At 43.7% G+C, this 22,191-nt stretch overlaps 3 protein-coding genes across 7 annotated transcripts; all 3 read left to right on the top strand.

Moving 5' to 3' along the window:
• The first annotated feature begins 417 nt into the window (after positions 1-417).
• On the top strand, positions 418-1,582 carry LOC124646666 (protein REVEILLE 6-like). Its single transcript, XM_047186754.1, has 4 exons — positions 418-688; positions 783-975; positions 1,051-1,335; positions 1,454-1,582. Exons 1-4 carry the CDS (start codon positions 534-536, stop codon positions 1,580-1,582), a joined length of 762 nt encoding a protein of 253 aa, XP_047042710.1. The 5' UTR covers positions 418-533.
• Positions 1,583-3,797: 2,215 nt separating this feature from the next.
• LOC124650283 (probable E3 ubiquitin-protein ligase RHG1A) lies at positions 3,798-11,982 on the top strand. 5 transcript variants are annotated; one of them, XM_047189828.1, is made up of 7 exons: positions 3,798-3,930; positions 9,261-9,378; positions 9,465-10,151; positions 10,661-11,115; positions 11,203-11,301; positions 11,398-11,547; positions 11,646-11,982. In XM_047189828.1, the coding sequence occupies exons 2-7, from the start codon at positions 9,297-9,299 to the stop codon at positions 11,781-11,783; spliced, it is 1,611 nt and encodes a 536-aa protein (XP_047045784.1). In that variant the 5' UTR covers positions 3,798-3,930; positions 9,261-9,296; the 3' UTR covers positions 11,784-11,982. The 5 variants fall into 5 exon arrangements, with proteins under 5 accessions (XP_047045784.1, XP_047045783.1, XP_047045786.1 ...); XM_047189827.1 differs by lacking the exon at positions 3,798-3,930 and adding an exon at positions 5,506-6,027; XM_047189830.1 differs by lacking the exon at positions 3,798-3,930 and adding an exon at positions 7,153-7,422.
• Positions 11,983-13,613: 1,631 nt separating this feature from the next.
• LOC124705332 (fasciclin-like arabinogalactan protein 11) lies at positions 13,614-14,575 on the top strand. The gene has a single exon (XM_047237069.1). The coding sequence runs from the start codon at positions 13,627-13,629 to the stop codon at positions 14,410-14,412; it is 786 nt and encodes a 261-aa protein (XP_047093025.1). The 5' UTR covers positions 13,614-13,626; the 3' UTR covers positions 14,413-14,575.
• Positions 14,576-22,191: the final 7,616 nt, after the last annotated feature.

Genomic DNA, 22,191 nt, shown 5'->3' with positions numbered 1-22,191 from the left:
TCGGCGTTTCGCGCGCTTCCGCTTCGTCCGGAGTCCCCGAGCGCGCCTCGGGGGACCGGGGATGGCGTGGGCTCGCCGGATGGATTTAGACCCAAATCCGGAGAAAAACGAGGAATCGGCGACGCGACTGGACCGAAATTCGCCGTCCGGTTGAGAAAAACGTCGCTCGGGTGCCTCATCGGGGAGACGAGCGGGGATGCTCTAACCATCGATACCGCAGTGAAGCAAAGCTGGAGCTCCCAAAGCCTAATCCACCCACGCGTTGGGCACGTGTGGTCTTGCTGTCGCCCGGTTTGCAAAGACATATTGCACGTTCTGCACGCCTCACACGGCTTCGGTTCTGGCGTCTCCGGCTGTCGACCGAACACTACATATACGCGGCTACCTCCGTGATTCATCACTTCACTGTAGTCTAACGCCTCATCACTCTATAGGCTCTTCATCACTTCACTGACATCACGTACTGTGAGAGAGCTTCTCAGTTCTGGTCCTGCGAGAGAGATCCTCAGCTCTGCTCCTGCAAGAGAAAGACGATGGCAGCGACGACGGTGAGAGGCGTCAGGATGCCACCGGCGCCGTTCCCGGCAGCAGAGAAGAAGAACAAGCTCCGGAAGCCGTACACTATCACGCGGCCGCGGGAGAGGTGGACCGACGAGGAGCACGAGCGTTTCCTCCACGCCCTCTACCTGTGAGTCGCCGTCTTCCCTGTGCTCACCTGCTCTGCTCGCGCTTGCTCGGAGCTCTGAACTGACGAGACCGCGTTTTTTCTCTTTGGACTGCAGGTTCGGCCGCGACTGGAAGATGATCGAGGCGTTCGTGTCGACGAAGACGAGCGTGCAGATCCGCAGCCACGCCCAGAAACACTTCCTCAAGGCCCAGAAGCTCGGCCTCAAGGAGTGTCTCCCGCCGCCGCTCCACCCTCGCCGCGCCGCCCTCCTCAGCCAGCAGCCGCCGCCGGTCCATCCCGACGCCGACATGCTCCTGCCGAGCATGGACTGGGCGTACGCGTCTCGTGAACCTTGCGTCCCTGACATTCAACACGACATCGACATGTTGGTGCCAACCATGGACTGGGCGTACGCGTCGCCTGAACCTTGCGTCCCGGATATTCAACACGACGCGCAGGCCGGATCATGGCCCGATGGCCCCGATCACGGGAGTGCTTACCAGGACGACGACATCATCGAGCTCCCGCTGTCTCCGGACGACCTGCGCTTCGCCCAGGTCTACCGGTTCGTCGGCGACGTCTTCGCCGCCTCCGACGCGGCTGTCCCGGTGGAGGAGCAACTTCAGAGGCTGCAGCTGCACGGCGTTGATCCCCTCGTCCTGGAGACGGTAAGCGCTTCAGCAGCTCCCACGTTGCCACATTCTACCATCACCCTCCTGGTCCTATTCTATGTGTTAGGTTTAGGTCTCATCTAACTTGGTCTTCTCTCGTGCTTGATTTGAGCAGATCGTGCTGGTGCTACGGAATCTGGAAGCGAACCTTTGTGCTCAAGACTTGCCGATGGAGAGAACTGGATGTACTAGCACTTGTGGGGCTCTAGAGTTAACATGCGGAAAACAATTTCCTAGGAAATAATAGGTTTTAGTTTCATTGAATTGAATTGGTTCATTTTATGTAGAAAACAAGTTCTTTGTGTAAAAAGTGGCCATGCTCCTGTAAAAAGGAATCTGAATTGGTGTAAACCAAACCTTTTGAGAATTTTTTGCAGTGTCCGAATTGTTTGAGAAGTTACCATTCTTCTTACTATTCACTTGTGTATACTCCCTCCGGCTCTAAATAGTTGTTGCAGATCTAGGTAAAATGTAGGCTAAAATATGTCTTGATTTATAGAACCTACGATAATTATTTAGGAAAAAACATATCTGAATAGACTGGCCACTTAAAAGTACGAATCACCATTATTAAAAACATAGCTGCCAAGACAAATATTGCAAGGCAATCTTAGAGAAATCATGATACAAAGTCTAAAATTGATTCGGCAAAGCAAAGGCCATACCAAGAGAAATTTAATCTTCTAACATTATCATTGATGTTGAGAAGATCTCTTCGCCGATGGAAAGACAGAAGATTATTTATTGTAGATTATGCTACCTCCATTGAGGCATATGCAAATAAAAAAAAGAGGACTACCAACCTAACCAAATTTATTAAAAAGCACTACTTTTTAGATGATTAAAAAGGAGATTTAATCATGCGTAAGGGCATCTCCAGCGGCCCGTCGCAAACGGACCACAAGTATCTATTTCGGTCTACGCGTGCCGAAAATGGGTAAACCTCCAACCCAATGGCCCGACGGGTAATGACTGTCATGTCCACCCATTCGATTTGCGTGGATATGGACACGCCCATGACACTACGCTTGTTCGTTCCCTACCTCCTCTTCTGTTTATCTTCGGTTTAGGTCTCATCTAACTAGCAATTGTGGAGCTCAAGAGTTAACGTGAAATTTGGTAGGCAATTTCTATTTTCTTTGAATTGGTTCATTTTTTTGTAGAAAGTTTATTCTTTGTGTAAAATGTGGCTCATGCTCTTGTAAAATGGAATCTGAATTGGTGTAAACCGAACTTCTTGAGAAATTTAAGCGTGTCTAAATTGTTTGAGAAGTTACGATAGTTAGTACTCAGTTGTGGATTATTCCCTTCAACACTAAATATTTGCCGCAGGTTAATGTAAAATGTAGGAAAATATGTCTAGATTCACGAAAATACGATAATTATTGGGCAAAAGCAACCGAATAGAGTGGTTGACATTGCTAGGAGCCGAAAGTATGAATCACCGCCGTAAAAAATGAAGTAGCCGGTACAAATATTGCAAAAACAATCCTAGAAAAATCATGATTAAAAAATTGTAAATCGATTCGGTGAAGCAAGATTTGGAGATCCATATCAAGATAAATTTAGTCTTCCAAGAATATCGTCGAGAACGACATGTCGTCATCGGGCATGTACAATGGTAGAAAAGGCATGCCTTGTCTTAGTAGTTCATCATCATCTAGAGAATAAAAAAAATGCGATAAAATGCATTATATTTTATTTTCGTCTTAGAAATAAATGAAAATTAATTAAAATTTGGTAGAAAATTGTGTGGCCAAAACATCCTTCTCTAATTATCCCTTAGCTGAGAGAAGACACACTTCTCTTTCTCCATTATCTTTTTTTCGACGAAACAAAAATCTGACGTGGCAAGTGTAAGAGATGATTGACATCACCCCATTATTCATGCCCTAACGGCCGAAGATTATTTATTGTAGATTATGCTACTAACTCCATTGGTGTAGAGGCAAAAAAGACGGCTACCAAAACCACAAATCTATTAACAACACTATTTTTTTATTAAAAGCTTCACTCATAGACCGGGTTCTTCATCCCTCTCGAGGCTGACGAGGCCGATCGGAGAAGGGGAGTCGTTGTTTGGTGAAGAAGAAGGAGGTGGAGACTATGTTTTTCAGAGAAGGCTACTATTGTAGAGGATAGGTAAATTGTTGTGTTAAAAGAAGATTATTTAACTGTTAAAAGAAGATTATTGTTTTTCACATGGATTAAAACCACAGTTCCGACACGTGGGCCCGTCAACTCTGAGTCACGAAAGGCACATTGCGTACCAATTACTCGCCCTCGTCCAAAGCCATTTCGTCAGGAACAAAACGAGCTACGCGCACTCTTCCTGACCGGTAGGCCCCTCCCGCACCCAATTAAATATTCCATCGTCCCTGGTCGCTTATAAATACGGCGACCCTCTCCCCTTTCCCTCGAAGAAGCAGGCAGACATCTCCCCATTCAATCCCCCAGTCCTCATTTCCTCTGACGGGAAGCGGTTGCGTGTTGGCGGAAGAAGAAGCAGAGACCAAACCCTCCTCCCCCCTCGCGCCGGCGGAGAGGCGCGCGGAGGACCGAGGTCGCGGACCGCGCCGCCCGCCCGCGAAGGTAACGCCGCCTCCTCCGATCCCCCAAACCCCGCTCAATCCCGTCGCGTGCGTGCGTGCGTGCGTGCGTCCGATTCGGTGGGGGCAGTTGGTCTGATCGGGGGTTTCCTCCCCGGAGCGGCCCCGCTTTTCCGGCGGTTGATCGGTGCCCGCAGGTGGATTCCGGGGGTGCTGCGGGAGAGGAGAGGGATTTGATGGGGTCAGATTGATTGGTTGATTGATTGGGGGATTTTGGGGCGGCGGGTCTCTCCAGTCGTCGATGATTGGCGGCTTCTAATTGGCGGGATGGGTGCGGTTTCGGGCTGTGCGGGTGGGTGATTCTGCTCCTGGGTTGGGCCGGGCTGCCGTGATCGTGCGATTTAGGTTTAGGCGGCGGAGCGACGTCCTGCCAAATGCCCTCCTTACTGCGCTGTAGGCTCTCTGCCGCAGCTTGTTTCGGTTCTGTACTCGCGACTTGCCTGCACAACTCACTTGCATAATATTCTATTGATTGCATTAAGCTATATATCCTCCCTTGACCTTGTATTTGACCGTTTTATGATATTTTGGTGAATCGATCATTGTGAAGGTCATCACCGTGCTTCTTCAAGTTCTGTCGATAGGTTCCTTCCCTTTGGGCTTCAGACCATTGGTGATTTGGTGTGACTAACGATCTGTGACCCAGCAAGCACGGTCCCCATAAACATGAAATGCTTCTAATCTGTCCTGACCTCAGTGCCCAAGATTGTGCTGTTCTGTACTCATCACTGGTCGATGTCAAACATGCTGTGCTGTCCAATATAATCTTCCATCGCTTGATGATTGCTCTACACAATTGCATGCCATCAGTTCATATACTCCTACTTGCTTGTGTTTGTTTCATCGAACCATCCATCTACTTGCTCCTGGTTGTCACTCGTCTAACTCAACCATTTTATCAGTTATACCCTTCAGTCGATTGGCCATTATTCATGTCACCAGTGCGTTTCAGCTTTTAGGTATACGTTCTGCCCAATTGGTGCTTCCAGACACTAGTCAATCCTGTTCGATGAGTTCAGCATCTTTTCCCCTAATCTTACTTCTTAAATCCTACTCTTGTAGTCCACAAAATCCTTGTACATTTGACCTGCCAAACTGCCGATTAAAGCCTTTGGACCTCTTTGTCGTTTTCTAACTAGAAATACATCCATGATAGGAGTCATTTCAGCTCCAGAAATTTTAGTCAAGAGAATTCTTACCCATGTGGCGGGGGTTGTACATCCACTTCCTTGGTCCCAACTAAGTGAGCCTACTTCTTTTGTTTCTATGTCCTTGCTCTCTTTGTTTGCAGTTTTTTCCCCTTTGCTAACAGCAGCCAGTAAAACCATATTATTATTATTATTTTCAATCTCAAAGCATCCACAGCACACAAACTATTTTATTTGAACTTGATCGTTTAAGTAGAACTTATGTGTGCACCATGCATTTTGATCTGTTCAGTGGTCACGGTTAATTATATATGTAAGCGTGAAGAATAAGAATGCTCACACTAAAAGGTAAATCAGTGGAAACATACTCCAATCTATCTCTTGACATCTAAGTGATCATAAGATAAAAACATCATGTGATATGCATAACTCGTGATATATCTCAGCCTTCAAGTGTACCTCGTCCTGCAATGGTACGGCCATTAGATCATGGAAGGTACTCTTTGATTCTTCCATCCATGCTGGTTGTTTATTAGCTCCATCCACCAGATCATACAAGTTCTACAGCTTCAGCTCTTCCTTAGATGCAGAACTGTTCTATATGTTAAGGGCACACCACTATAGTCCTATGGTTTGATGATTATGCATGAAATTCTACATCACTTGCTTCAACATGTCTTCTGTATTGTCAGGTATTTCTTGTTGAAATTTTGAAGACTACCATTACAGTATTTTATGTTGTCAGAAATGGCACACGAAACCGTTATTTCTTATGGAAATGCAGGTTATAGTGAGATTTGGCTTCCGGAGTAGCCCACGTCCTTGAAAGCAGTGACTAAGACCCGTTAGAGTTGGAGTTCAATCTGTTGGAACATGATTCAATATCATTGTTTGTTTGACTTCAAATTGGGCAAATGCGGGGATTAGGTTGGGTAAGCAATTGTCGTTTCCTCCAATTATCTGATGGTCAGGAACCCAGGTTAGTGAATAGTTTCAGAAATACTATAGCTGCAGATTTAAGCTGGCGAGTAAGCTGGAAGCCTGGAAGCAACCACTCCCACGTGCTAAACTTTATTCAATGGGTACTATCACCTTTTCTTGGGAACAGACCCTTTCCGTTCATCTCCCTTGCCTTTATTCGATGGGTTTGTCGTTGGCCTTCCTTTTTCTCTAGCTTATGGCTGCTCTGACTTATCCTGGAATAAGGGAAGTTGTATTTATTCTGGAGGATTATAGCTTTGGATCTATACAGATATTAGTATAATTTGAATCTTGTTTCCCTACTTGTTAGTACTTCTTTCATTTGGACTGAGTTATTAATAATGTTGCAGGTACTAGTTGATCTTTCAAAGTAATGGAGATTTTTGTTTTCTTGTTTGACTTCTTGATTTGCCAAAATGAAGCTATGGTCAAACAAATGGGCGTTTTTGGGCTTCTTGATTCTTGTTGCCAGTGCTATGTACTGACTGCAGCAGCAGCAGCAGCAGCAGCAAATGGAAGAGCTCTTCCATCTGAGTTATGCCATATGAGGACCTATTTGGCCTCAGAAAGGGCATATGCTCAAAATCATATGTTGTCCTCTTGCAAGACCGTGTAACAACAATATTCTTAAGCATTCCAAGTCAGGCCCCAATGTGGTTTTTGGAAGTGGCGCCCTTTCGGGAACTGGATAAGTGTACGGAACTGCTGCCAGACTTGGCACATAGTACGTGTAGCCTATTGTGGTTTGTTTCGTGAAATTTATGGACCAAGTATGTTGGTGACGGTATATGAACCAATGGCCACTGTTAATCTCTGTAGAAGGATTTCGTGATCCATGTGAGTATTAATTGGAGCAGTGCAGGCATGCACTTTATACAAGAACCATCAATTTGCTTGCCATGGTTTGGATGACTAATTCACCAATAGAATGGTTTAAAATCTGGAAAAGTAATGTAAGGCCTAATGGTCCCTGCCAAATTAGTTGAACCGAAGGCGCTTAAGATGTAGAACTGGCTGTGATGAGGGTAGCTGGGCCCTTGAAACAAGCTGAGTTCTTATGGTGTTGAGAGAATGCATTTGCAGATGGCCATTTGATGGGAATTGAAAGGAGAGAAAGGATATTGGAATATAGATCAATTGATGGGACTGGAACAAGATGCATGCACACATAAACAGAACAAAAGGGGACAACAATTTCATGGAGGAACCTTACCAATATCACACACCTGGAATCTATTTAAACGGGCCATGTTTCTATCTCACATGCTATGACCACCTGACTTGACGATATTTCCAGGATCGTCTGAAGCTGATAGCTAGGATTACACTTCTGTCTTAGACATCAAGTTATGTTACCTTGTTCATAGTATTGTGTACACTATCTATCTCTCCCCATGGCATAGCTCATTGTGATAAGAGCTCATCTCATACTATGTAAATGTTGAATTTTAAGTCAGATATTTCTTATACTTGCTAGAATGTAAATAATAGCCGTACTATTGGAAGAATGCTGTCACCAAAGTTCATAGTAGTTCAGTTCCAACTTCCTTTGCTATTAATTGTATTATCATGAGAACATGATTGCGGGTGCTTACCATATGTTTTTTGGCCATTAGAGATCTTTTATTTTACCTACTGTACACCAGAGATTCTGGTCTTATCTTTCTTGCCTGGCTTGGCAAAATATATTTCTGAAGGCAGTTTTACATGGTTTGTACTCAAGTACTGGAGATTTTTGTACAGCATAATCCTAAATTCCTAAAATACTTTTGCTGACTAATATCATGTGTGTCTATCACTTGATGAAAAGTTGGATGTAGTCTTGGTATGCTGCTTTGTATCTATTTTTGTCTAAATCCTGTCTGAAGTTGGAAAATATAAATGTTTAATCATATGAAATTGTACACGTAGTAAAATAGTTTCTTTTGGCTTTTCAGTATGAAGCCAAAATATCTTCAAAAAGATCGTCTTCAAAAAATTTGCGCACGAATAATCACCAAAACATGTAGGCACGTGAGTTGAATTTCTTAAGTTATCAATTTAATGGACTGTACTATATATTTCTTTACCAGTTTGTATTATCTATCATCTCTCAGTATCTTCTGTAACACAATCAAATTACAGAAAGCTGCAGTCAATTTTATCTGTACAATTTCAACATAGATAGTAGATGTAGTATTTTTTAGGAAACTAAAATCTTAAGGTGGATAATGTTGTCTGGAGTAACATAATCAGCATAAGATATGTATCCTACAAATAAACTAATACAAAGTCTTTTTAAAATTCTGGCCATCTGCAAAGTCAGACTATGTAAATAAAGTTTCAAAAAGATGAAAAATTTGAACTGTTCATAACAAATCCTGGACTCTGTTGTTATGTTCTAGCCCGTGGTGCTGCCATTACCAAAGCTATGTCATTATACTCTGCTACTTACATTTAGTGACAAGTTTTTCCAGCAATAAGTATGCCACAAAAGATTGATATGGGAAACCATTGGCATTGCCATCTCTGTTTTGAAAATATGCAAATCATAGTTTGTGGTCATTTTTCTTTTCTTTGGCCTTACATCTCAGCACCATTTGGATTTTTTTTCTTTGGCTTCATATATGTCAGAAGTTTTCTGCCGAATGGAATAGATAAATGTCTCAGCACCATTTCAAAGAGATATATAGCTATACATGTGAAATTATCATGTACTGTAAGGATGACTTGTGGGGTGAATTGTATTTTCCAACATAATTATCATTTTGCTGGGACTTAGCATTAATTCCCCAAAAGGTTGCTCGAACCGCCATGAGGAGTATCTGGTGTGCGTGTGTTGCTTGTTTTTGATCTCGTTGATCTTGGTCTTTGACACTTGCTGCTTAACTCTTCTATCTCTTTGCTTCTTCTCTTGAGATGTGAGAACGGTTGTTTGCATGTTATCTAATAAAACTATAATACGCAGTTAATAACTGCATAGGACTGAATCATTTGGCTTTGGGCATCTCTATTCCGTGTGACTAATCTCACATCTCACACGTGTAAGGTTTGAAATGGCTGCATTTTGTCTCTGAAGTTCATGCATTTTTATGCTGTATATACTCACCTCTCCTTTAAGTTTCCTTCTTTTAAATGCCAAGTTCTTATTTGCAGCTGCAGCTTCTTTAGCTGAAATACTAATCTTGAGCCTCAAAAATTCCAGATTAAGCAAAACATCTGATCAGACTGTACATGCGTCATGGCTGGGCATCAGTATAACAATTCCCAGATGTCCAGAGTGGATCATATGAACCAGCCACGCAATGAACCTCCACCTTTTGGTACGAGAGCTTCACTAAAATGCTGTTTTATTATTGATGCACCTAAATTATGGGGAACTCATTCAGTTGTACCTTGTTTATGTCAGGTCAAAAGTTATTTATGCATCCTAGAAGTGATGCACCTAATGGAGCTGGGCCATCTGGTTATGGGGGTACAGCAGTTAGATCAAATGACCTTCCATCTTCAAGCTACGCCAGTCAGTCTTATAGTCAGCAGAGTGGAGCCCCTGGAACCTTTCATGCTTCCCATGTTGCTTATCCTCCTGCTGGAAGCTCTAGTAGCGGCTATGCACCATTCAATACTCAACAGCATCTAAGCTACCCACATAGGCCTGAAGATAATTTTATTTCTGGAATCCATGTGGATAACAGAAGGGTTGCACTGAAGCGAAGAAATCCCATCACTCATCCTGTAGATGGTGTCAGTGCCAGAGGCTATTATCCTGGCAGTTCTTCCAGTAATCAGTTCTCTGGTTACATGCCTCCCAATCCAGTTCCTACCCCTGAATCCTGCCCTCCACAAATAACTTCAAACATGGGTTCAAGCCACTGGAATGATCATCACTTTATAAATCATGAAGGATCTCAGAGGAATGTGAGGGGACGCCATGATCATAATTCTATCCATTCAGAATATAATACACCTACAGCTTGCCCATCAAGCAGCATTCATGTGCCACCTTACCGTCCAAATGCAAATGCCCCTTTCGGAAGTGCACGAGTACAACGGGATAGAGCTCCTTTATCTCTACCTCCAAGAATTGTCCCCCCAGGTTAGTTTCAATTTTTTTTCTTTCAAGCAGTATCCTTTCCTTTTAATCTGATGTGTTTCCACAGTGTTTCTTTATGCTGTTCCTAATGATGTAGTACAACACTTTGGGTAGTCTGGTGGACTAGTCATATCTTAGATGGTAGATGAATGGAATAGTCGTGGCACGTTGATATCATGTTTGAAAAAAATAGACGCTAGGGAGGGAGGCCTCCTCGGTTTATTTTTAAGGAGGCAAGAAGCAATGGTTTATTCATCCCACAGGGATCGAACCAAGGCCGTCTCGAAGCACACACAGTTGCCGCACCACTGAGCAGCTCAGCTCTCATGATATTATATTTGGTTATCTTATACTACTAAGCGTAATTTTGATACCCAATTTCAACTATATTCCAGTTTTTAATGAAATATGGATTACCTGCATGGTAAGGTGGTATCCCATTTCTTTTAGTTTAATATTGTTCCAGATTTTCGCTATTCAAGAAGCTAAGAACTTTTTCTACTATTCCCCAGGAACAGATGGAAGCACTAGCATAGCATTCAGAGAGAGGCAATACTATCCTGCTCCGCAGGGCACCAACATAGGTGCTCACATGCCAGTACGTCCTGGTTCTTCTGACAGTGCACCATTTGTTCATGGTGGATATGCTCCTAGATCAGCTCACCATACCACTGTCCGCAATTATCTTCCACCAGCTTTTGCAACTTCTTCCCACTCTTCGGTAGTCCGGTGTGAGCCTTCTAACCCCCACTATCAACCTGCAATCCCCAGCTACCCTCCTGCAACCTCTGCAGCATCATCAAGTGTCCAGCCATTACATACTGAAGCTGCTGCATCTTTGAGACATCCAAGGCATGTATCCGTAGGGCACACTGGTAGTGCAAGGAGTAGAAGGATGAGGGATTCCTTTCATTGTTTCAATCCTTCGACGATTGAGGACAATAACTTGGGAAGATCTGCAGCCGAGGTAGATAATGTTTTTGTTCTCTCATTCTTGTTTCAACATACTACACATTTTGGCATTGTATCTGATTTAGTTGCACCCTTTTTGAAGCGGTTTATGATGCTGGATCAGTTGGTCATCCACGAATCAAGGGAAGCATTTGATCCTCACTGGGACATGAGACTAGACATTGATGACATGAGTTATGAGGTAGGAAAAACTTTTCTAGCCTCTTATTGCCTATTGGCTACAGTAGCATCAAAAATGTTTTTTGAAACAAATGTGATTGTTAATGTTGATGTATAGGAGCTCCTGGCTTTGGAAGAAAGAATAGGCAATGTGAACACTGGTCTGGCGGACGAGAAAATCTCAGGCTGTGTGATGGAGCTCGCCTGCCACAGCTCTTATGCAAATACACACAATGATCAAGACAATGCAAGATGCGTAATTTGCCTGGTAAGATGATACCCCTAAGTAAAATAATTACGAAAAATGACATTTCATAATCTGTCTTCCTGGCTATAAGTTTGTTCATCCATTACCGCCTGCTGTAGGAGGAATACAGGCACAGGGACTCTCTCGGGAGGCTGAAATGTGGGCACGACTTCCACGTGGGCTGCATCAAGAAGTGGCTGGAGGTGAAGAACGCCTGCCCGGTTTGCAAAGCTGATGCCGCAAACGAGACCACCTGAGGAGGACCAAATGGTGCATCCCTCCCTATTTATCCTAGTTCAGGCCAGATTTCATTTATGTCTGCTCAAGTTGGGTGTGTAAATAAGTAGTCCAAAAGTCAGGATTTGTTTTGTGAGTTGGCTGTGAACTCAAAAACCTCAGGATGTCCAATGTAAGTAAAAATATTTATTTAAGCAGGTTATCAGTTAGCTGTCCAAAGCATCCATTTCCCTAGCAATTAACTTACTCGCAAGATGTCCTCTTTTCTGGAGTGTCTTCGCTGTTCAGTGTTCACATCTCGAGTTTCTTCTCATGATTAGGCAGCCGGCCGTTAAGAGGTTGTTCTCGTGCCAGCTTCGCCTCTGCTAGCGAACGGTATGGTTGTGTCATCAGAATCAGTGATATCGCATCGAGCTGCTTGCTTGCTTGCTTGTTATTTCTTCATGCTTTGCATTTCTGACGGATGCACCACCCTCCTGACCCAGATGGTTGGGTACGGTGTTTGCATCTGCAAGGTGATGAACAGTGCAATGGCCCTAGTCTCCGTCTGATCAGCGTTCATATCACGATCAGACGGCCCAGAAGGATGTCCTCACGTGAGAGCCGTGAGATAATTGCTCGCCTTACAGCTCGGAAAGGCACTTCCAGGCTGCACGATAGAGTGTGATCTTCCAGCCTACGATGGATATATATCACTGTCCCTAGATAAACAGTCGTTATGTCTCCTCAGAGAAATCATCTTATGAATATGAGATCCCAACCCTTGGGGAATGAAGTTGTGCGTTTTTTCCCACAAGTTTCCAAGCCTTTTTTTTTGCAGGGAAGTTTCCAAGCCTTTGGATTAACATCTAAATAAAATCATCCCTGCCTCACTTGGTGTATAACTAACAACTAAAAATTGCACTAACATTTTGTCACACTATTTGTAAGTACACGTGTAATATGCGCGTTCAGCAAGGCAGGGAATGCAAGTTTCTGTTCCATGATTAGCATCTATTTGGATCACAAGAGTGAAGCACATGAATACAAATAAATATGAATATAACTCAAGAAAATTCCTCAATGTCACACAAATGTGTAAAATGTTGGCCGAGGTGCAAATTTTGTTAGCCATGTACTAGTATTAGCTAAGATATATAGAGTTGAGAAGAGAACGGAAGTATGGTTTGCCAATTTTCCTCCCGAAGGCCCCAACTGAATGTTAACATTTCTATAGAATTGTGTGAGAGAGAAGAAATCCTATAAAACTTGGGGCATATGAAAGAAATCCAGAGAAATTTGGCAGCACCATTCTATTTCCAAAAGTTCATTTGGAGCAAAAAAATGTTGAAGGATTTGAATCCTATAAAAAAAACTACAGTCCAAGGAAAGGACTTCCACTGTCACCAAATGTGTCATTCAGAAATAAGTAGCATGCAATTTGCGCAAAAAACGATTAGCAGCATGGTTCTAACCTTCTTTTTCTTCAGCCTTAGATCTTGGTATTGATATCAATTGAACCAAACAAAAAGTTTGTGTATTTATAATTGTATGTATAAAATTACACGCTTTCAGTATCATGATTTTAGACTAGCAATGTGCAGGTTTAGGTGACCGAGATCTACGCAAATTCCAGGCAATCGAAAATTATCGAAAGGGTTAATCAAAACCCACTAATTAGCACTTAGCTGCTCCAAGAAGCAACCAAGGCAATCCACCTGTTAATGTTCCATCCATCATTCGATCTACTTCCATCTCACCCTACGTACAGCCTCGCCACGATTAACCTTCTGATCCCACTTCCATTAATTGCATCACCATATATATAGCAGAGCAAGCTCGCCGTAGCACCACACGGAAAAAGAAGCTAAGAAACACAAGGCAATGGAGAAGCAAGCGCGATCCATGGCGGCCTCCATTCTCCTCGTGCTCCTCTCCCTATCCTTAACCGCCCCTTCGGCGCGCTGCCAGACGGTGGCGACGGCGCCCGCACCAGCCGCGGCCCCGGCGAAGTCAATCAGGGCGGTGCTGACCAAGGCTGGGCAGTTCACCAAGTTCCTCCAGCTGCTCAAGTCCACGCAGGAGGAGGATCAGATCGACTCCCAGCTCAAGGGCAAGTCCTCCTCCGGCGGCTTCACCGTCTTCGCGCCGACGGACAACGCCTTCACCTCGCTCAAGTCCGGCTCCCTGAACGCGCTCTCCGACCAAGAGAAGACGTCGCTGGTGCAGTTCCACGTGCTCTCGCAGCTGCTCCCCATGGCGCAGTTCGACACGGTGAGCAACCCGCTGCGCACGCAGGCCGGCGACACCGGCAGGGGCAAGTACCCGCTCAACGTCACGGCTGACGGAGCCGGGAGGGTGAACATCTCCACCGGCGTCGTCAACGCCACCGTCGACAGCACGCTCTTCACGGGCGACAGGCTGGTGGTGTACCAGGTGGACAAGGTTCTGCTGCCGTGGAAGCTCTACGGGCCGCCCGTGCCGCCTGCGCCCGCGCCGTCGCCGACGGTGGACAAGGACAAGAAGAAGGGAGGGCCGGTGGCAGTGGCCGACGGGCCGGAGGCTGATTCCGCCACGGCGTCGGAGGCGGCGCCTCGCGGGATGCGGGGTCTCGGCGTCGGTCTGTGCGGGGTGGCCGTCGCCGTGGCAGCCGCGTGGTGTGGCATGTGACGAGAAAGTGTTGTGTTGCCACGTCATGCACTTGAAGGTTGTTCTCTTCTCTCTTCTTCCTCGTGAGACGACAGTCGACAGGTTCTACAAATGGTCAGTTGTTCTGGTGTGCTTTTTTTTCGTTTCGGTGTTGTTTTTGTACGATTAATGTATATTTTCTGAAGTTTGGTGTACTGTAACATTTTTGTGCTCGCTGTTTATCTCTCCCTGCAAAAAAAAAAAAAAAGTTCAGTGAGTCACATGGATTAAGAGCGTCCTCCCTTCTCCAGTGTCGTTTCCCGTGGGAGAAAACACACGACCACGTCCACGGGCCACACCTGTTGTTGGTCTCTGTTTGTGTTTTATGGGTTTGAGTAATTCCCACTTAAAATGAGAACTAAATTAATTCTTAGTCAGTTGTATTATGTTGCAACTCACTAGTAGCATGAATCACGAAATAATCTAATGGTTTGGGGCAGTTGCAACAACTCATGCCTATTACGAATCACGAGGCAATCCAACAACCCGCACATTTTTCTTAGTTGCAACCCTATTTGCAACTAGAAAAATTTCAGTTGCAACTCATGCTAGCAAGAATCAACAAACCTAATTCTCAGTCGACTAAGAATTAGCAAAACCGTTGTTTTATTCCTCATCTTCTCCCTATCGCGAGCCACCAAAACCGTTTGCAGCACCGTCGGCAGAACCACCAGCTGTATGTCGCCTCCCGGTTGGCAGCATCACCGCATCCCCTATATGTTCCCATGGCTTCATAGGTATCATCCGTGGGCCCCCACTTGCCGAAGAAGACAGAACCACATCTTCGCCGATGCGGCGGAAATGACGGTTCTTCGTAGCTCTCAACGACGCCGCTTGCAGCTCGAGCAAAGGCCGCTTGCAACACCATCAATGACACTTGGATCTCCTAGCCACACCTCCCGTGCCGTCAGTATCGACCACTCCTTGGCAGCATCGTCTTCCTCCGCTTGCAGCTCCACCAATCCAAACTTGCAACATCGCCAACGACGATGAATCTAGCTTCCAGTGCCATCATTGGCACTAGCAGCACCGCCGCTTTGCGCTTGTAGCATCTTCGTCAATGTTGAATCCTGCTTGCAAAACCATCGCCCCCCCCCGCTTGCAACATCGTTGGACTTTCCTCGTAGCTCCGCCGCCTACCGCTCATAGCAATCGCTCCCACCCAGTGCAACAACGCCGAATCTTGCTCGTTGCAAAGCCGACGACCACGATTCTACCTAGAATTAGTCGACTCCACTTTTATAGTGGTAGGCAACACATATCATTAGCAACAACAAAAATACCACCACCGGTGGGAGAAGGGGGTAGGGCAATGGCGATAGGGAAGGATTTGGGGTCATCACAAAGCTACAAAGGATTTGCTCGTTCGCAATGGGAGGGATGAGGATTATGCGAGAGAAATGAAAGTGACAGGAGAAGAGATAAGATTTGGGGGTGGGCCCTGTCGTTGCCTACTCGACGGTACCTCGGAGGGATCCTCACGGAGAGGGAAATAAGTAGGGGCCATAGGGCGGAGAGCACTCGGGACGGTGGTTGATACGTCTCCAACGTATCTATAATTTCTTATGTTCCATGCTAGTTTTATGACAATACCTACATGTTTTATTCATACTTTATAATGTTTTAATGCATTTTCTGGGACTAACCTATTAACAAGATGCCACAGTGCCAGTTCCTGTTTTCTGCTGTTTTTGATTTCAGAAAAGCTAGTTTACAAATATTCTCAGAATTGGACGAAACAAAAGCCCACGGCCCTATTTTCCACGGAGTGTTCCAGAAGTCCGAAGAAGAGTCGAGGAAGGCCAGCAGGGGGCCCACACCATAGGGCGGCGCGGCAGTGGGGCCCCCCGCACCGACATGTGGGGAGGGAGCCCCCTGGCTCCCCCGACGCTGCCCCTTCGCCTATTTATTCCTTCGTCTCGGAAAACTCTAGTACCGAGAGCCAAATTACGAGAACAGTTCCAGAGACGCCGCCGCCGTCAACCCCATCTCGGGGGGTTCAGAAGATCTCCTCCGGCACCCTGCCGGAGAGGGGAATCATCACCGGAGGGCTCTACATCACCATGCCCGCCTCCGGATTGATGCGTGAGTAGTTCATCCTTGAACTATGGGTCCATAGCAGTAGCTAGATGGTTGTCTTCTCTTATTATGCCATCATTTTAGATCTTGTGAGCTACCTATCATGATCAAGATCATCTATTTGTAATGCTACATGTTGTGTTTGTTGGGATCCGATGAATATGGAATACTATGTCAAGTTGATTATTGATCTATCATATATGTGTTATTTATGATCTTGCATGCTCTTCGTTGCAAGTAGAGGCTCTGGCCAAGTTGATACTTGTAACCCCAAGAGGGGGTATTTATGCTAGATAGTGGGTTCATGCCTCCATTGAATGCGGGACGGTGACGGAAAGTTCTAAGGTTGTGGATGTGATGTTGCCACTAGGGATAAAACATCAATGCTTTGTCTAAGGATATTTGTATTGTTTACATTACGCACAGTACTTAATGCAATTGTCTCATTGTTTGCAACTTAATACTTGGAAGGGGTGCGGATGCTAACCCGAAGGTGGACTTTTTAGGCATAGATGCATGCTGGATGGCGGTCTATGTTCTTTGTCGTAATGCCCTAAGTAAATCTCATAGTAGTCATCATGATATGTATGTGCATTGTTATGATCTCTCTATTTGTCAATTGCCCATCTGTAATTTGTTTACCCAACATGTTATTTATCTTATTGGAGAGACACCACTAGTGAACTGTGGACCCCGGTCTATTCTTTTACATCTGAAATACAACCTACTGCAATTATTGTTCTCTTTTGTTTTCTGCCAGCAAACATAATTTTCCACACCATACGTTTAATCCTTTGTTTTCAGCAAGCCGGTGAGATTGACAACCTCACTGTTAAGTTGGAGCAAAGTATTTTGATTGTGTTGTGCAGGTTCCACGTTGGCACCGGAATCCCTGGTGTTGCGCCGCACTACACTCCTTCACCAACAACCTTCACGTGGTCTTCATCTCCTACTGGTTCGATAACCTTGTTTTCTTGCGAGGGAAAACTCGCTTCTTGTACTCATCATACCTTCCTCTTGGGGTTCCCAACGGACGTGTGCTTTACCGTCACAAGCAGCTACTTTTACGGCGTCGTTGCCGGGGAGATCAAGACACGCTGCAAGGGGAGTCTCTCACACCCAATCTCTTTACTTTGTTTATTGTCTTGCTTTATTTTATTTTCTGTCTTGTTTGATTTCTTTATATCAAAAACACAAAAAAATTAGGTACTTGCATTAAATTTATTTTGTTATCATGTCTAGTCATGTACTTGTTACTCTGTCACCTGAGGAATTGATCTTTACTTTTAAACAAGGGGATGAGGAGAGTTTTAAAGAAGCTTGGTCTAGAATTTTTGATTCTTATGGTAAAACTGAACCTAAAATGACTCTAAGCCTGCTTCTTAGTAACTTTTATTTTGGGCTTATTCTTCGCTATAGATATGCTTTGGATGTTGTAGTGGGAGGAGATTTCCTTCACTTCGATGGGGATCAAGCTTTTAATGCCATAAAAAAATTGGTTGCATCATCTAGGTCAGCTAATAACTTTGATTCATCTCTTGCTAGCATTCATAATAGATTAAACACTCTCGAGACAAATATATCTTGTTTAAAAGAAGGGTATAATCAGATTCGTGAATATTATGATTATGTTCCAGTAAGCTTTGAACCTTCGATGTGGGTCCCTACTATTAAGGTTGCTATTTGTGGTGAAACTTTTTATGCCCGTTGTGATATTATGTCTGAGTTTTGCCTTATGCCTAAAAGTATTTATGAATCTTTGAAACTTTGGGGGCTTACTGAAGGTGGAGAAGGAATAACTCTTACTGATAATTCTGTTATAATTCCTAAGGGGATAGCTGAAGGTGTGTTCATAACCTTTCTTGGAAGAACGGTATCCACTGATTATCTCGTTATTAAATGTGTAGGGACAGGATAAATCACACTTGGAAGATCCCTGCTGAAACTCTTGGGAGCAACCGTAAATGTGGGAAAAGGCACTCTAAATTTTACCTCTACACCCGGATGCGGTCATGTATTCCCTAGACCCAAGAGTAAGAATAAGAGTAAGAGGGGTAGGCGTAAAGCCCTTGGTAATAATGTTAATGTTTCTTCTCTTGATGTTACTTGATTTTCACTTTCTGCGCCTAGCTGAAAGGTGTTAAAGAAAAGCGCTTATGAGAGACAACCCATTATTTTATTTCTGCAATTTTTGTTTTATATTTGAGTCAAGGTGCTTGTTACTACTGTAGCAATACCTTTGTATCTTTATTTTCTTGCATTGTTGTGCCAAGTAAAGTCTTTGATAGAAAGTTGATACTAGATTTGGATTTCTGTGCAGAAACAGATTTTTAGCTGTCACGAATTTGAGTTTTTCTCTCTGTAGAAAACTCGTAAAATCCTGAAAAAATTCATAAGTAATCCTCAGATATGTACGCAACTTTCATTCAACTGGAGATTTTCCATCTGAGCATGTTAAGTGCCTCGAAAAAATTCGTATTTACGGACTGTTCTGTTTTTGATAGATTCTGCCTTTTATTTCGCATTGCCTCTTTTACTTGTGTTTGAGTGGATTTCTTTGCTCCATTAAATTTCAGTAGCCTTGGGTAATGTCCAGAAGTGTTGGGAATGATTGTGTCCTTGCTGAACATGTGAATTTTTGATTATGCACTAACCCTCTAATGAGATTGCTTTGAGTTTGGTGTGAAGGAAGTTTTCAAGGATCAAGAGAGGAGGATGATATGATATGATCAAGAAGAGTGAAAAGTCTAAGCTTGGGGATGCCCCCGTGATTCATCCCTGCATATTTCAAGAATACTCAAGCGTCTAAGCTTGGGGATGCCCAAGGCATCCCCTTCTTCATCGACAACTTATCAGGTCACCTCTAGCGAAACTATATTTTAATTTCGTCACATCTTATGTGCTTTACTTGGAGCGTCCGTGTGCTTTTATTTTCGTTTGTTATTTTTAGTTTTCTTAATAAATAGGATCCTAACATGCTTGTGTGGGAGAGAGACACGCTCCGCTTTTTCATTTGAACACTTGTGTTCTTCGTTTTATTTTTCATGTTCATGGCGAAAGTTGAAAGCCGCTGCACTTATTGTTATTTGGTTGGAAACAGAAAATGCTTCATGTGGTAATTGGTATATTGTCTTGAATAATTTGATACTTGGCAATTGTTTTGATCTCTCAAGTAGATTATGTTTAAGCTCTTGCATCATGTAGTTTAAATCTATTAGGGGAGAACTACCGTAGAGCTTGTTGAAATTTGGTTTGCATGATTGGTCTCTCTAAGGTCTAGATATTTTCTGGTAAAAGTGTTTGAGCAACAAGGAAGACAGTGTAGAGTCTTATAATGCTTGCAGTATGTTCTTGTGTAAGTTTTGCTGTACCGGTTTATACTTGTGTTTGCTTCAAACAACCTTGCTAGCCAAAGCCTTGTACTGAGAGGGAATGCTTCTCGTGCATCCAAAACCTTGAGCCAAACCTATGCCATTTGTGTCCACCATAACTACCTACTATGTGGTATTTTTCTGCCATTCCAAGGAAATACTTCATGTGCTACCTTTAAACAATTCAAAACTTTATTACTCCTTATTTGTGTCAATGTTTTATAGCTCATGAGGAAGTATGTGGTGTTTTATCTTTCAATCTTGTTGGGCAGACTTTCACCAATGGACTAGTGGCATATACATCCGCTTATCCAATAATTTTGCAAAAAGAGCTGGCAACGGGGTGCCCAGCCCCAGTTAATTAACTTTTATTAATAATTCTCTTCACATGTTTTCCCTGATTTATCAGTAAGCAACTTAATTTTGCAATAGACACTCCTCCATGGTATGTGAAATGTTGGAAGGCACCCGAGGATTCGGTTAGCCATGGATTGTGAAAGCAAAAGATTGGGAGGAGTGTCATCTATAAATAAAACTAAAATACATGTGTAAACAAAAGAGAAGAGGGATGATCTACCTTGCTGGTAGAGATAACGTCCTTCATGGGAGCCGCTCTTTGAAAGTCCGTTTGACAAGGGGGTTAGAGTGCCCACTACCATTCGTTGACAACAACAAACACCTCTCAAAACTTTATTTTTATGCTCTCTATATGATTTCAAAACTTAAAAAGCTCTAGCACATGATTTAATCCCTGCTTCCCATCTGCGAAGGGCCTTTCTTTTACTTTATGTTGAGTCGGTTTACCTACTTCTTTCTATCTTAGAAGCAAACACTTGTGTCAAGCTGTGTGCACTGATTCTTACATGTTTACTTATTGCACTTATTATATTATTTTGTGTTGACAATTATCCATGAGATATGCATGTTGAAAGTTGAAAGCAATTGCTGAAACTTAAATCTTCCTTTGTGTTGCTTCAAAACCTTTTATTAAGAATCTATTGCTTTATGAGTTAACTCTTATGCAAGACTTTTTGATGCTTGTCTTGAAAGTACTATTCATGAAAAGTTTTTGCTATATGATTCAGATTGTTTAGTCATTATCTATTTGTTAGCAAACTATAGACCATTGCTTTGAGTCACTTCATTCATCTCATATGCTTTACAATAGTATTGATCAAGATTATGTTGGTAGCATGTCACTTCAGAAATTATTCTTTTTATCGTTTACCTACTCGAGGGCGAGTAGGAACTAAGCTTGGGGATGCTTGATACGTCTCCAACGTATCTATAATTTCTTATGTTCCATGCTAGTTTTATGACAATACCTACATGATTTATTCATACTTTATGATGTTTTTATGCATTTTCTGGGACTAACCTATTAACAAGATGCCGCAGTGCCAGTTCCTGTTTTCTGCTGTTTTTGATTTTAGAAAAAGCTAGTTTACAAATATTCTCGGAATTGGACGAAACAAAAGCCCACGGCCCTATTTTCCACGGAGTGTTCCAGAAGTCCGAAGAAGAGTCGAGGAAGGCCAGCAGGGGGCCCACACCATAGGGCGGCGCGGCAGTGGGGCCCCCGCGCCGACATGTGGGGAGGGAGCCCCCTGGCTCCCCGACGCTGCCCCTTCGCCTATTTATTCCTTCGTCTCGGAAAACCCTAGTACCGAGAGCCAAATTACGAGAACAGTTCCAGAGCCGCCGCCGCCGTCAACCCCATCTTGGGGGATTCAGAAGATCTCCTCCGGCACCCTGCCGGAGAGGGGAATCATCACCGGAGGGCTCTACATCACCATGCCCGCCTCCGGATTGATGCGTGAGTAGTTCATCCTTGGACTATGGGTCCATAGCAGTAGCTAGATGGTTGTCTTCTCCTATTATGCCATCATGTTTAGATCTTGTGAGCTGCCTATCATGATCAAGATCATATATTTGTAATGCTACATGTTGTGTTTGTTGGGATCCTATGAATATGGAATACTATGTCAAGTTGATTCTTGATCTATCATATATGTGTTATTTATGATCTTGCATGCTCTCCGTAGCTAGTAGAGGCTCTGGCCAAGTTGATACTTGTAACCCCAAGAGGGGGTATTTATGCTAGATAGTGGGTTCATGCCTCCATTGAATCTGGGACAGTGACAGAAAGTTCTAAGGTTGTGGATGTCTTGTTGCCACTAGGGATAAAACATCAATGCTTTGTCTAAGGATATTTGTATTGTTTACATTACGCACAGTACTTAATGCAATTGTCTGTTGTTTGCAACTTAATACTGAAAGGAGTGCGGATGCTAACCCGAAGGTGGACTTT

Source organism: Lolium rigidum, chromosome 4 (genome assembly GCF_022539505.1).
Source record: "Lolium rigidum isolate FL_2022 chromosome 4, APGP_CSIRO_Lrig_0.1, whole genome shotgun sequence".
In the NCBI taxonomy this organism is placed as follows: Eukaryota; Viridiplantae; Streptophyta; class Magnoliopsida; order Poales; family Poaceae; genus Lolium; species Lolium rigidum.
Note: the sequence above shows the minus strand (reverse complement) of the source record. Positions and strands in the feature narration are given on the sequence as shown.

What these genes read in the sequence shown, in the direction of transcription:
- LOC124646666 (XM_047186754.1), top strand. Translation starts at nt 534, where the DNA reads ATGGCAGCGACGACGGTGAGAGGCGTCAGGATGCCACCGGCGCCGTTC. An exon ending in TTCCTCCACGCCCTCTACCT is followed by an intron (nt 689 to 782) that starts GTGAGTCGCCGT and finishes TTTGGACTGCAG; the next exon opens with GTTCGGCCGCGACTGGAAGA. An exon ending in CGGTCCATCCCGACGCCGAC is followed by an intron (nt 976 to 1,050) that starts ATGCTCCTGCCG and finishes CACGACATCGAC; the next exon opens with ATGTTGGTGCCAACCATGGA.
- LOC124650283 (XM_047189828.1), top strand. Translation starts at nt 9,297, where the DNA reads ATGGCTGGGCATCAGTATAACAATTCCCAGATGTCCAGAGTGGATCAT. An exon ending in CAATGAACCTCCACCTTTTG is followed by an intron (nt 9,379 to 9,464) that starts GTACGAGAGCTT and finishes TGTTTATGTCAG; the next exon opens with GTCAAAAGTTATTTATGCAT. An exon ending in CAAGATGCGTAATTTGCCTG is followed by an intron (nt 11,548 to 11,645) that starts GTAAGATGATAC and finishes CGCCTGCTGTAG; the next exon opens with GAGGAATACAGGCACAGGGA.
- LOC124705332 (XM_047237069.1), top strand. Translation starts at nt 13,627, where the DNA reads ATGGAGAAGCAAGCGCGATCCATGGCGGCCTCCATTCTCCTCGTGCTC.